The sequence below is a fragment of the Accipiter gentilis genome, chromosome 17 (assembly GCF_929443795.1).
Source record: "Accipiter gentilis chromosome 17, bAccGen1.1, whole genome shotgun sequence".
NCBI lineage: Eukaryota > Metazoa > Chordata > Aves > Accipitriformes > Accipitridae > Astur > Astur gentilis.
Genome location: NC_064896.1, coordinates 3,993,959 through 4,007,090, shown reverse-complemented (window position 1 = coordinate 4,007,090; position 13,132 = coordinate 3,993,959). Strand labels below are relative to the sequence as shown.

Genomic DNA, 13,132 nt, shown 5'->3' with positions numbered 1-13,132 from the left:
TAGCGGCGGGGCAGGGATGGCGGGCGGCGCGCATGCGCGGGGAAGGAAGGCGCCCCCACCCCCGCCTTCTGCGCCTGCGCCCTGGTTCCCCGTTACGTAAGGGGAGGGGAGGGTTCTGGAAAGTTCTCGGCTCCCCTCAGTTGCTGCTGGGCGGCGGGAGCGGGCGGCGGCTGTTGTGAGGGCTAAGTCCTGCCGGGGGTTGTGTCGCCGTTTGTTTCTTGGGTGGAGGAGCCTGGCCGGTCGCTATGGGGGTGACTCATGAAGCGGGGCTGTCTCCTCAGGCGTCGCCGCTGGAGCAGGATCCGTGTGGGGGAAGCCCGGCTGGCTGGAGCCGGTGAGTTGGTGGGGAACGGCGGGGGGGTGGGACGAGAGCTCCTGGGAGTCCTGGGATAGGGGGAGAGGGCGGGTGTGCTCCCAAAAAGTGGTTCTTGAGGTCCGTGGTGGGGGGGAGGCCGTTACTCGGTTTTGTGTTTGAACGCGCTGGGGGACCACTGCTGCGGGCTGATGGCGGGGTGGGGGACACCTGTTATTTATGTTCCTCTTCGTTACAGAAGCGCCCTGGTGTCTCACGGGAACCAGCACCGGGGGTGTCCGGCGGCTCCCAGCGGTAAGTGTCCGTAAACAGTCTCTGACGCGAAATGCCGTCCTGCCGAACTCGGCCCGCTAAGGGGTCAGTGCCCGTCTGCGGCTTGCCGGGTGCAGGTCGGTGCCGTCGGGATATATGAGATGTCCCCCCAATGTGCACCTTGTTGGAAACGGTGATGTCTGCGTAGCTTAGCGATGGGAGCTGGGGGCAGTGTTGGAGGAGACCGGAGTTAGTCAGTTGTTTTGTCTTAGCTGTGCCCTGTGTAGTGCTTGTGACCTTGGCCTTTGTTTAGAGGTGAAGTAGACAAACCTTGGCTTTAGTAGTAGCAAGGGGAATGCTTCTTTCAAACTCGTGTAGACCTTAGTACCCTTGATTGGTTTCAGTAGGGTTTTAAGGTCTATTTGGTAACTTTGGTTTACAACGACCACTGCGTAGCAATTTTGTGATAAAGCAAGCTTCCTTAAACTGTTCAGTGGTGACGTAACTCAGGGTTTAAGTACTGGTGATAAGATAGTTACACCCTAGAATACAGTAACCTTTGTAGATATAAAATGGCTGCCACTAGAGGGACAGCCATTTTAATTATTAATATGTAAACTTAACAAGTGTTCTGTCCTTTACAGGTCACATCCAGTGAATCATTAGCTGTATTTTTCACTAGTTATGGAGAATGTTTTTAATAGCAGTTTGCTATATATGCTGCTGGGATTTGTGTAGCTTTGTGCAGATAATCTTGTAAAATGATATGGTTAAGATCTTGAAGTGGCTGCTTTGTACCTTGAAGGTGTTTTTTTTCTTTCCCACATTGGACAACAACAGTAAAACTTAATCTCCATAGAACTGAAGAAGACAACTTCAGTTTGTACTGATCTGGAAGGCACATGGTTATTTTGCATTGTAGATGTGATAGGCTGCATTAAGAATAGATTAAAGATAATTTACCTTGAAACTTGTGTTTGGAGGAAAAAAAGGTATTAACTCGTATCCTTTTCACAGAAGGCTTGTGCTTACCTAGCAAACAAAGGGCAACGAACTTTAAACCCACACAAACTTATCTTCAAAATTTCACACAGAACTACTCACAGTTTAAACTGAAGCTTTTTTTTATTTTCTATAGAAGGCTGACTACAGGAGAGGAAATGATGAAACTAAAAATTGTCATGTGCGAAACATGCTGATAAACTGGATGAGCATTGGTGGTGTGTTTAATTATCCTTGAACTTTTTGCCTGTGTGTCATGTTTGCTGTTGCTGTATAAATGACTTGATGCATGTAAATGATTAGCTTCCCCCTCCCCACGCCCAACAGGAACAGAGACCGGGTATTGCAGAACAACAATAAAAACGGAACCAGCTTCTGAAAGTACCTGCATGGAGAAAATGGTGGTTAGGAAAACTGAAGATATGACAGGCTTCATGGATGACTTAACCCTCAGCTCACCGAAGAAAAGAGAGTCATCTTTGAGATCCAAGCGAAGTTGTGATAGGTCATCAACAAGATCATCTAGCAGATCCTCTTGCAGTTCACAGTCCAGTTCAAGTAGTTCCTCTTCAGCTTCCTCCAGGAGTTGGAGCCGGTCCAGATCAAGATCAAGGTCATGGGCTAGAAGAAATGGTTCCCGAAGGTACAGAAGATACTCCCGTTCGTATTCCAGAAGCCGGTCAAGATCACGTGGCTACATGAGATACCGAGGAAGGTACCATGCCAGAAGCTACAGGAGGTACTACCGCTCTCCTCCAAGGTATAGATCACGCAGTAGGTCATGGTCTCGTGGAAGATCGTATTACAGAAGGTCGTATTCGAGAAGCAGATCACGTTCAAGAGGCCGAAGATACTATGGATTTGGGCGAACAATATATCCCGAGGCTTACAGGAGCTGGAGAAGCAGGTCACGAACAAGATCTCGGAGTAGGTCACCTCTCCATTTGAGTGAGAAAGGTACTTTTTTTTTTTGAGACTTTCATTGTGTGAAAACCTCAAAACATACAATTTATATTTTAACAGTCAAATTCTCATCTATATACTTGCTTTATAGAGCATAAGTGATAATGGCTACGTGGAGGAAAATCTCTGTGGTTATAGAACTGTATTTAAAAAAAAGTTCAGAGCATATTCTTTGCAGCTGAAGCTAAATCTCCTAAGTTCTGATGAAAATGCATCACAGTTGATGCTTACATAGGTGCACTGATAGTAAACCTGCAGTTTTTAGGCTTGTACGAGTAGTTACGTGTTGATTTAAACATAAGAGAATGACACTTTTTTCCTCTTGTAGACAAGAGGGAACTCCTGGAAATTGCGAAAGCTAATGCTGCAAAAGCCCTGGGAACAGATAACATAGTTTTGCCAGCAAGCTTGAAGATCCTTACTCCTTCCAAAGAGATAAAAAATGAAAAACAAGAGCATGAAGGTCCTGGAGAGTCAGCTGAGGTAAGTATGAACTGGAGTATTCTCAATGAAAAGGTAAACACTTTTAAAACCTTGTCATCTGCATAGATGCGTTACAGTTTTTAAGTGTGGACTTTGTGATGATGAATTCAAGCCCTTGAACATAAAGTTGAGATTTACCAGAATGCTAAAAACGACTCTGGAAACCACTGTAGACTTTGTCTTAAGCTGAAAGTAATATGGACTCTTAAGAGGTGGTTGATCCACTGAGTACATGCAGGCTTTCCAGTTGTGATAGGTTGGGAAGGAGAGGTGAATGTAGCTTGTTCTTTTGAGTTATTCTTCTAGTAAGATATTGCCCATTAATTGGACTAGTTTTGTGTGTTCCTGACCTAAAGCGAGGAGTTTCCTTACCAAACCTAGTGAATAGTGTGGGTTTTTTTTAAAGGTTAAATCTTTCTACCCTTTTTGACTGTTAAAAGCTTTTCATGTGCAACAAACTGTTTCCCAGAAATTACATACCCAAGCACACAATGCATTTTACATACTTTATTTCTGTCTTATAGAAATCATGACTATGGTTCCAGACATGATGAAGAAAATCTGTTGGTAATTAAGGGACTTGTGGGCTGTAGCTGCTGTGAATTTAAGGGAGGGAGAAACTTGAGCAGCTTAAATTGAATTTGAATTTTAGTTTGGCTCTGTTGTTATGGTGTGTTAACCTGATTCGTGGTAAAACAAAACTGCAATAACTGTTACATTGATCAGATACTGCTATTTCAAATGGAAGTAAATTTACTAAGGGTTTTAGACAAATGGTACAGGCATCCCTTTCATAATATATGCAATATATTCCAGATGTTGAGAGAGTACAGAAGAAGAGGCCTGCATCACTTGCAGATAAGTTTATTGTCATTATCCAAAGCTCTGCAGGAGGGATATGCAGAACTTAATGCAACTTGCTCTATCTCTACACTTCATTGTATGGCAGTCCATGCTTTGAATCATTTGAATCCTTTTTAAACTGTAACTGGGGCATGGATATCAGGTCACATGTGAATTGGCACAATGACATTGGTAAAAATACGGAATGCTTTTTGAATTGAGTTCAGCGTTGATCTGTTTGCATATATAGTAGCTTATAGCTACTTTTGATGTAAATGCCTGAAACAACTCTACCAGAAAGTTCATACTATCTAGTAACTGCCTTAACTTGCACAGTATAATGTATCCTCCCACTTAAGCTGTGTGTGCTCTTCTCTAGCAACCCAGAAGACTAGCAGAAGACATGACCAAGAGTGGAATGGAGAGAGCAACCATACAGAGAAGCATTTCTTTCAGTCCTAATGTAAGTGTGATTTCCCAAGATGGAATTCCAGTACTTCATCCCTCCTGCATATCATGGCATAACCCCAGCTGACAACATAAGCCCCAGGCAGCTGCTTGCTCACTTCCCCCACCCAGTGGGATGGGGGAGAGGATTGGGGGAAAAAAGAAGCCAACAACTTGTGGGTTGAGATGAAGATGGTTTACTAGGACCGAAAAGGAAGAAAATAATAATAAAATGACAATAATAAAAGGATTGGAATATACAAAACAAGTGATGCACAAGGCAATCGCTCACCACTCGCAGACCAATGCCCAGTTGGTTCCTGAGCAGTGATCCACCCCTCCTGGCCAGTTCCCCCCAGTTTATATGTTGGGCATGGTGTCACAAGGTATGGAATACCCCTTTGGCCAGTTTGGGTCAGCTGTCCTGGCTGTGTCCACCCCCAGCAACTTGTGCCCTTCCAGCCTTCTTGCTGGCTGGGTGTGAGAAGCGGAAAAATCCTTGACTTAGTTGTTGCTATGTAGTGTTTATACATCAGTGTATTATCAACATTCTTCTTGTACTAAATCCAAAACATTATACTAGAAGCTACTAGAAAGAAAATTAACTCTGTCTCAGCCAAAACCAGGACACGGTGTTAGGCTTTCCCCAGCATTGGTTGCCAGATTGAAGATCTCTATTGATAGTGACAAGTTGAATTTCATGGTTTGATAATTACCTTCCTGGAGATCAGCCCTTTAACAGTAGAGCACTGTGAACACACTACAGTAGTGTGTTTAAAGTAGATGTTTACCTTTCAGTGCTTAATGTTGACTGCCTATACTGTACTATAGGCTCAAAAGTGTATGCCAGAACTGGTTTACACCAGAACTTATTTCAAATTAAATGTTTGGATGTGTTTTAATAATGCAGAACTAAGGAAAAAGCAGCTTCCCTGAATCCTGTGTCAGTTAAGCGTATGAAAACCTTTGTCTTACCAGTACAAATTGACCAGCCCCTTGACATTGATGGCTCTTAGAAACACTAGAATGAGAAGGAATGTACTAAAGGTAATTTCTTTTTCCAGAATACAATGGCAAAACCAGTACTACAGAAGCCAGCAAGCCATGTTGTTAAAGAACCGACAATTTCTCCAGGAAGAGAAGATGACAGAAAGGGAAGTCCCTATGGGCAATGGGTTCCTGTCAAGAAGGAGGAGAAGAAAACGTTTTTAAACTTCTCACCTAAAAGTGCACCGTTCCGGGCACGCTAGCGTATTTTTGTCGCTGTTTCTGACTGCTGCATTATGCATACTTCAGTAGTGAGATCTGAAATTTTCTGATAAGGTTGAAGACTTGTTCATACTGAGTATTTATTGAGATCTTAATTTTGGAATCTTAGGTTTCTCTTTCAGATCTAGAGCACAGTGATCCAGAAGCCACAGATGGGAATCTTGTGTATATTTGTAAATATTTTGTATTGCTTTAATGGACTAGAACTTACAGGTGGGTAACTTTTTCTAAACAATAGTTCAGTAGCTGTTATTTTGAACACGATTTACATTGTGTAACTGTTTACTTAAGTAAATAAACTTTAGTTTTTGCACTGGCTTCTCAATGTGTCAAGTATTAAACCCGTGTTTGGTTCTAAGTTGACTTGTGTCCTTTAAGTGGTTATTTCCAGGTTTAGCTCTCTGTTACTCTACTGTTATCACAAAGTGCAACAGAAAGTAAATTTTGCATTATACACTGGAATTGTTCCTGTCCAGGCTGTGTGTAGTTCAGGGCCCCCAGCCTCATTTGCCCCCAGCCTCATTTGCCCCCAGCCTCATTTGCCCCCAGCCTCATTTGCCCCCAGCCTCATTTGCCCCCAGCCTCATTTGCCCCCAGCCTCATTTGCCCCCAGCCTCATTTGCCCCCAGCCTCATTTGCCCCCAGCCTCCTCTGCAAGTGGAAAGCTTGTGTTGGATGTGTACTTGACTGCCATGTGTGATGCTGTCACTGTTCTAAGTAACTGTTGAAAGCGTTGCAGCTGAGCAGCTGTCACTTCTGCTGACTTCTAATGCTGAACTTGAGTCAGTGCTGGCTTGTGTTTTGATTTCGGTTGCTTTAAAAACAGCTTTTAAAAGCTCCCTGTGTAAGGTAGTAAGCAACTGGTGAAGTTAGTGGAGGAGGCTGTAGCTGTTCAGAGTGCCACCATTTAGCAGTACAGCACACTTGGTGCTGAGGCTCACAGACCTCCATCTGGTCTCTGAAGAGAAGCATGCGAGTCAACAGGCTGTTGCATGGTTTTGGAGCAATGAGTTAAACTAATTTTTTTGTAAAAATCAACAGTTAGTAAAATAAACTGACTTTTAACTCCAGTCTGGAAGCTTCTTTAAGAAACTATTAAATTGCTAAGACAAGGCTAGCAGACGTACTAAGGATTGTGTATTTTGTGGCAACAAAAGTTAATGCTTGAGAGTGTCCCTGTTCCATGCCCTGTGGGTGAGGACAGGCATTGCTGCCTGGGTAGGGGACAGCTGTGCTTTGCAGGTGCTGCCCATGGAAAAACTCCAAACTTGGGCACATGACAGGCAGCTGAGGGTGGCTTGTTTTTCACAGAAAGGTCACGTGTTCCTTGAACATTCTTTTGCCTTCTTGCTAAACAAGTGTTTTCAGGGACTTTACCAGTCTCCAGCTACTGAAGAGTGAAGACAAGCTTTATTCTAAATCAAGTGATAAGAGTTTGTGTTTATTTAGAACATGAAATTACACAAGCTGATTACTTCTGCAAGTAAAAGCCATATACAGCTGAAGGTTTTATGCAAGTTATTACATTAAATATACTATTGATTTTACAAATTAGCTAATGAGGTCTACAAACTGGGTTTTTTTGATACAACTTGAAATTGCCTGCAAAATCTCTATACCAAAGTTTAATAGATGCAGCAGGGGTGTTGTATGTGCTTTGTGGGAGATGACAGTTCAAACAGCTGTTCCTCTCTCCAAGTTCTGTTTAATCTCGGCCGTGTACTTCCCATAGAACCTCTCTGCCTTCTTATTGAACTTGGCATTTCTCTCGTTGATGTAGTCGATGTCTGCATCGTCATTGTAAGGACGTCGTCGACTGTATTTTTCACGCTTTTCAATTCTGTAAGACAAGCAGCAGTGTTTGAAGACCTGTGGGTGAATCCTGTGGATCTGATTACACAAAGCTTCTTTATGTCACACGCTTCGTTGTTTTATCTTTGTATTTACTTACTGTTTTTCAAGATCTGCAACCATTCTATCAACCCCTTCCTTAGATGGCACGTGAGTTCCGTGGAGAAGACTGTCGGATGTGGGATAAAGCGCTTCACCACTGGACAAGAGTAACAGATGGGCAGCATTTTACACAACTGTATTGATTGCTTTGAGATTTCACTGCTGCTTTGATTTTTAATGGAAGATTTCAAGGCACTAAACTGTGGGAGCCCAAGATTGAGATGAGAACATGCTGATATTAACAAGCTCTCTTTATTTTGAGAGACACTAGCACACGCCTACAAGAGATACAGAAACACACTGAAATTCTAAATTTGTCTGAATGCAAACTTGGCAAGTTCTTATCTGTTGGTCTGTTCTTAAACCATGCCAGGCTGCTTAAAAAAACTCAAAACCTACTCCAAGAAACAAGAGTCATCGATTCACGCACTTAAATACAATTTAATTGACAAAATATGTCTTCAAACTCAGTTTGAAGAAAGGAACCTCATCAATTACCCTGGTAACCTACTGAAGCAGGGACTGCGGAGTAGATTATCAGGTCATGCATTTTAAGATCATGTTAAAAGGTTAATTAAAATTACAGTGCATATAGGAACGTGCTTGCACTGTAAGGATTAGTTTAAATCTTCAGTGTTTGCTAATAATTTAAAAATACCACAGATGGTACCAGATGACTGAAATCAAAACTTACTACTGCTCTTTCAGCTTCTCATACTGCTCCAGGTCAGGTTTGATCTGCCGGGTTAACCTCTGGTACTGGCGCAGCTGAGCAGCCGCGTAATCTTGGGAAGAAAATGAATTGACGGCGAGGTGAAGGTTGTTTATTTCATGGTTCAGTTTGCAGGTGAAATACTAACAAAGGCTTTCATTAGGAACACAGACAATTACGTAGTTAGGCCACTACCTGAAAATCCTAGATCTGGATTTTTCCTCTTCTTTTTCCTTTCCCATCTCTCGGCATCCTCAGCACTGATCTCTAGCAGCTTAACTCGCTCGTAGTCTTCTCCTCTGGCTGCACATTCCTAACGCAGCACAAAAAACGCTTCACTTTTAACAACAAGACAGTGGCCAAGCGTCAAACTTAGAACTACCTAGATCAGTCCAGCCAACCTCTAGTGCAGGACAGTAATTGAGATAACCAGGAGTCTAATTAGGAGATGGATTTTGTGGGGGTAACATCTGCATAAGCTCCCCAGACTGATGGGCCACCACGAGAGGGGGCTCAGCGTCACTGCAGACGCTTGGACTGAGGCTCAGCAGGGGTCACGGGAGCTGTAATTCTGCATTTACCTTCTTCTTTTCCTCCACCTTCAGCTCCCACTCCAGCCGAGCTTTTTTGGCTTCCCAGTTTGCTGGCAATTTAAGCCTTTTATCTTCTTCCACCACTTCTTGGTGATTCAGCTTGCGAGCCTCGTTCTAGGAACGAACCGGTTTGTTACACGCGGCAACGCTCAATCGCAGAAACGAGAAAAACGGAGCCCCCGAGGATTGCAGGAGCCCGTCCCGGAGCGGGGCCAGGCTACCGGTCACCGATCGTGCCACGTAAAACGCTGCTTTTTAGCAAAGGGCTAAAGAAACCGTCACCCGCGCGTACCGCAGTGAGACAGGCCGGGGAATCCCCGATGCGATGGCAGCACCGAACCGGCGGCGCAACCCCCCCCCCCGGGACCACCGGACCGCGGCCGGCCTGCGCCCGAGCTGGACCGGGCAACCCCCACCGACCCTTCCGCTTCGTTTTCCCCGCGTATCAACGGCACCGTTGAGCAAGAACCGGTCCAGCTCCGGCCGCCGCCGCGTACCCGTTTCATGTGGAGCTCGCGGAACTTGCGCAGCCGTTCCTCCCGCTTCTGCGCTGCCGCCGCCGCCGCCGTGCCAGGCCTCGCCTCGTCCTCCGAGCCCGAGGAGCCCTAAAACAACCCACACTCAGCTACCGGCACCGGGAAGGATTCGAAAACCCCCTTCCCTTTTCTGTCACCGCCGACGCCTCACCCCGCCATCGGGATCGGGAACCCCTAAACCGCCCAACGCCGACACCTCCGCCGCCGCCATCGCGAACGATAAACACTTCCGCTTCCGGCCTCGCCCGCTTCCTGCCGGAGAGCTACCGCGAGCGCCCCCTAGCGGGCGGGAGGTACAGCCGCCCCTTTCCCGCCGCCATCCCCTCACCTCCTGAGGCGGCGGCGGGGCCCGGGGCTCCCCCACAGCCGAGGCCTCCCCCGCCGCCACTAAACCGGCCCTCGGTTCTCCTCCCCTCGACGCCTACGGGGCTTTTTTACGCCCCCCCCCCCGCTTGGAGCTGGGGAGGGTTCCAGTTTTGCTCCCCGCCAACATCTGGTAGCTGGGTTTGCTGCAATGGCCTCCTGGTCGTCTTCTCCCCTTTCTGGTGCCTGATTTAGAAGGAGCCCGGGGTCGTGAGGGGCTGTTGGAAGGTGACCCCGGCCTTGCCGGCACCCCAGAGTCAGCATTCTGGGTGGTTTGGGCTTTACAGGCTTAATTTCTCTGTGCCGAGGAGAAGGAGATGAAAAGCAGCGACCCTCCTTTTTTTTATCTTTAGAGGGAGATTTAAAGCCTTGTCAGTGCATCTCGCAGCTGTCTGGAAAGCAATCTTTAAATTACCCCTGTATTCCAGCCACTAATGTCCAGGCAGGCAGCCTACTGCAGGCTTGATGTGACTGCGTGGTTTAGTAAACACTGTTAATCAGCCTTTTTTTCTTCTTCCAAGGAATCAATGGGGTGATGCAAACTTCATAGTCAAAGTAAGGAAGCAGCACGTGAACCAGATGAACTCTGCCGTGCCTCAGCTCACCTGGAAGCACCAGCGAGATCCTGGTGTAGGATGAGAAAGCAAGCAACAGCATCCCTCTGTCTGTGCTGTCCAACCACTCAGTCCCTCTGGGCATCACTCAGGATACCCACAGCAGGTTTGCTCAGCGAGTAAGTTGCAGCTCTCACAGAAAACAAAAAGTTTTGCTGCAACTTCTGAGCAAAGAAAGTCAAAATTTCCATAATATCGCTGCAGTGGCCAGGATCTTCCAGCCTTACAAAGCCAAATATAGATTTATTATAAGGGTTTATCAGTAGTATTGGTATGCACATACAAATGCATCTATCCGTATGTATGTGTAATGTCTTTATGTTTGTACGCTAAAGGCAGAAGGGTTCAGGACTTTTGTTTTTCTTTGAAGAAACAGTCCAATAACTGCTGGCTGATGATACGTTTTTTAAATTGACCTTGTCAGCTGTGGCTCGTGACTTTCCAGCAGAGGGAAATGCAGCACAAGCGATGAGGGTTGTGGCAATGGCAGGCAGCCCTGGCAAACGCAAACTATCTCTGTTCTCTTTTAACTTCACTTTCTTCCGCTGCCAAACTCTGATGCATGCTGAGTGATTAAAAATATCAAATACAGTGTTACCCAGCAAGGAGTCGAGTCAGAGGAAAAAAAAGAAACCCAACCTAGTGAAGCCAGTGTCGTAAAACAGAGTAGACTGGGGCAAAGAATGGGGAGCAGAAGGCTTTTATATAGCACTGTTGACAATATCTTCAGAAAAAAGAGAGGATTGTCCCAACATGGTTTGGGTTTTGGGTATCGCCCTCACCTGCCTTCTCCATATCCTTGCTGCTTGGCTGGGAGTTGTCGGATTTCCATGCGCAGGGAGTGAGTTGCCACCACAATGGGGACAGGGACTGGTGGTGCTGGAAGAGGGGGGATTTCTGAAAGAAGCAGCCAGCAAAGTGGTTGATGTTGTTGCACAGTAAATTGGGCAGTGTGCTCTCAAAATCTGAGTGACGTGCTTGGGCCATGGCTTTACTGATGTCTCTCTTCTCCGTCTGGAGCTCCTGGCCCCTCTGCCTTGAGGTTGCCCCTTAGGTCCTGTCCTCGCTGGCTGTGAGCCCTCTGCAGCGAGGGGTCTCCCACCACCTGCGTAGGTGGCCCCATGGAAAGGGTTTTTAGCGAAGGTGATCAGTGCATGACAAGAGCAAAGAAAAACTGAGAGAAACTTCTTGCCCCAGCAGCAGCAACCCTGGCCATGTCCCAGCAATTCTTGATGCTTGTAAAGAAGAGTAGCAGGATCTGGCTTTGCTCATGTGCTCTGCTTCAGGGTCTATATCCATGTCCCTCGTGTGGGAACTGGTTGCCACAGTTGGGGTTGGAAAAGTTTTGGGAGCAGGGAGGGATGCTGGCTTGGCTCTCGGAGGCATGAAACACTGCATCAGCTGCACTCCTCTGCAGGTCCCACCTGCGGTCCCTTGACTGGCCTTTTATTTCTGGAGACTCCAGACAATCTCCTGTGATACCTGAGCACTGGGTTGCTCCATGTCTCTTCCAAACACAAGTTAGGAGCAAGCAGAGGGGCGAGCAGCAGGGGAGGAGGGTGGACTCTTGGCAGAGGCTGCCTCAGGTATCTGCTCTGCTCCGTAACATGGGGGTCCCCACAGCTCAGCTGCAGAGTGGGGCCATCAGCCACTTGCGTACTCGCTACCCTTTATTTAATCACGGGAAGCTGGATGGTTTTTATGGGTTTGTGCAGTGCCTTGGCCCAGCCAAGCCCTCAGCTCAGTGGAGCCTCTTTTCCCTTCTCACTGCCGTAATGAAGTTAGAAAATAAACCCAAGAGGTTTCCCTGGCTTCTGTGGATTTGCTTCTGGGTCTGATGCCAACTCAGGAAGCCCTGTTCCTGGTGCAGGTGCCGAGTGCCTCCCTGGCTCGGTGGTACAGCTGCAAATCCCAACCTGGCCTGAAAGAGCAGGGAATTCACCCAAACCCGCCTTGTGCCAAGGAACAGGGCCTGGTCCTGCGCGGGCTGACAGTGAGTACATGCAGATCTGCTCTTGCTGTCACTTACAGTTAATTTATTTTTAGATTAAAAAATGTTTTTATTTCTCATGCACACAGAATTGGCACTGTTTTTTTGGGTTGTAGCTGACTCCATTGTCTTCTCCAGTTATGCCTCCCCTGCAGTGCCGAAATGAAAAATTCCAGTTACATATTGTACAGGGGATGGGAGTTCGGAGGAACTGACTCATCTTGGTTATATTTGTCCTTTTCAAAGGGGAAGATGCTGGTCGAAGGGTGGTGGGGGAGCAGCATCGCTTATCTCCCATTCACGGCAGCAAACGTGACGCTTTTATCGGGAGTCCGCAGGGCAAGTGGCTGAGTGCCCCTGCGAAGGCAGCTGGACATCCTCACAGTGTGAAGCTCCTCGGGCTGCTCAGATGGTCGGGGCAGCAGGGAAGGGAGGGGTTTGTGTCATTTCTCGGAAAAATAATTGTGGCTCCAGCACAACAGAGGCCACAGCGTGCTCCCCAGGATGTGAGCCAAGCCCCCGCAGGTAGCAAGCCGCAGCCCTGGGGACATTTCCCACCCACTAGGGAGGGTGGATAGGGAGGAGGACAACCTCAAACTGGAGCTGAAGCGAGGTGCTACAGCGTGCCCAGCTTGCTCCGCACGGGTAGTGCTTAAAAAAACAACAGCCAGGACACCGGGACGGCTGGTCCCTTGCCCTGAGATGGGGCATCCATCAGCGTCTCTTCCCTAAACGTCCGCCCTCGCTGCCTCTGTCCCATGGCACAGCCTCTATTTTCCACCCACCAGGGCTGATCTGC

The 13,132-nt window shown here is 47.0% G+C and overlaps 2 protein-coding genes across 3 annotated transcripts; one reads left to right on the top strand and one right to left on the bottom strand.

Annotated features, from left to right (window-relative positions):
- Positions 1–142: 142 nt before the first annotated feature.
- Positions 143–5,885, top strand: RSRP1 (arginine and serine rich protein 1). Of its 2 annotated transcripts, none has more exons than XR_007508455.1 (6): positions 143–334; positions 552–607; positions 1,895–2,524; positions 2,859–3,013; positions 3,830–4,319; positions 5,368–5,433. XR_007508455.1 is itself a non-coding variant. In XM_049819755.1 (6 exons), the coding sequence occupies exons 1-6, from the start codon at positions 246–248 to the stop codon at positions 5,551–5,553; spliced, it is 1,200 nt and encodes a 399-aa protein (XP_049675712.1). In that variant the 5' UTR covers positions 145–245; the 3' UTR covers positions 5,554–5,885. The 2 variants fall into 2 exon arrangements, 1 of the variants encoding a protein (XP_049675712.1); XM_049819755.1 differs by having other exon boundaries at positions 145–334; positions 4,236–4,319; positions 5,368–5,885.
- A 1,107-nt stretch (positions 5,886–6,992) lies between these two features.
- Positions 6,993–9,607, bottom strand: SYF2 (SYF2 pre-mRNA splicing factor). Its single transcript, XM_049819756.1, has 7 exons — positions 9,518–9,607; positions 9,328–9,435; positions 8,819–8,944; positions 8,433–8,550; positions 8,220–8,310; positions 7,524–7,622; positions 6,993–7,412 (listed from the first exon to the last, which is right to left on the bottom strand). The coding sequence occupies exons 1-7, from the start codon at positions 9,575–9,577 to the stop codon at positions 7,247–7,249; spliced, it is 768 nt and encodes a 255-aa protein (XP_049675713.1). The 5' UTR covers positions 9,578–9,607; the 3' UTR covers positions 6,993–7,246.
- Between the last annotated feature and the right edge of the window lie 3,525 nt (positions 9,608–13,132).

Excerpts from the sequence above, each read along its gene's own strand:
- RSRP1 (XM_049819755.1), top strand. The coding sequence starts at position 246 with ATGGGGGTGACTCATGAAGCGGGGCTGTCTCCTCAGGCGTCGCCGCTG. Across the intron at positions 608-1,894 it reads GTGTCCGGCGGCTCCCAGCG|GAACAGAGACCGGGTATTGC; the intron begins GTAAGTGTCCGT and ends CACGCCCAACAG. Across the intron at positions 3,014-4,235 it reads GTCCTGGAGAGTCAGCTGAG|CAACCCAGAAGACTAGCAGA; the intron begins GTAAGTATGAAC and ends GCTCTTCTCTAG.
- SYF2 (XM_049819756.1), bottom strand. The coding sequence starts at position 9,577 with ATGGCGGCGGCGGAGGTGTCGGCGTTGGGCGGTTTAGGGGTTCCCGAT. Across the intron at positions 9,436-9,517 it reads TTCCCGATCCCGATGGCGGG|GGCTCCTCGGGCTCGGAGGA; the intron begins GTGAGGCGTCGG and ends GGGTTGTTTTAG. Across the intron at positions 7,623-8,219 it reads GAGAAGCTGAAAGAGCAGTA|TGGTGAAGCGCTTTATCCCA; the intron begins GTAAGTTTTGAT and ends ACTCTTGTCCAG.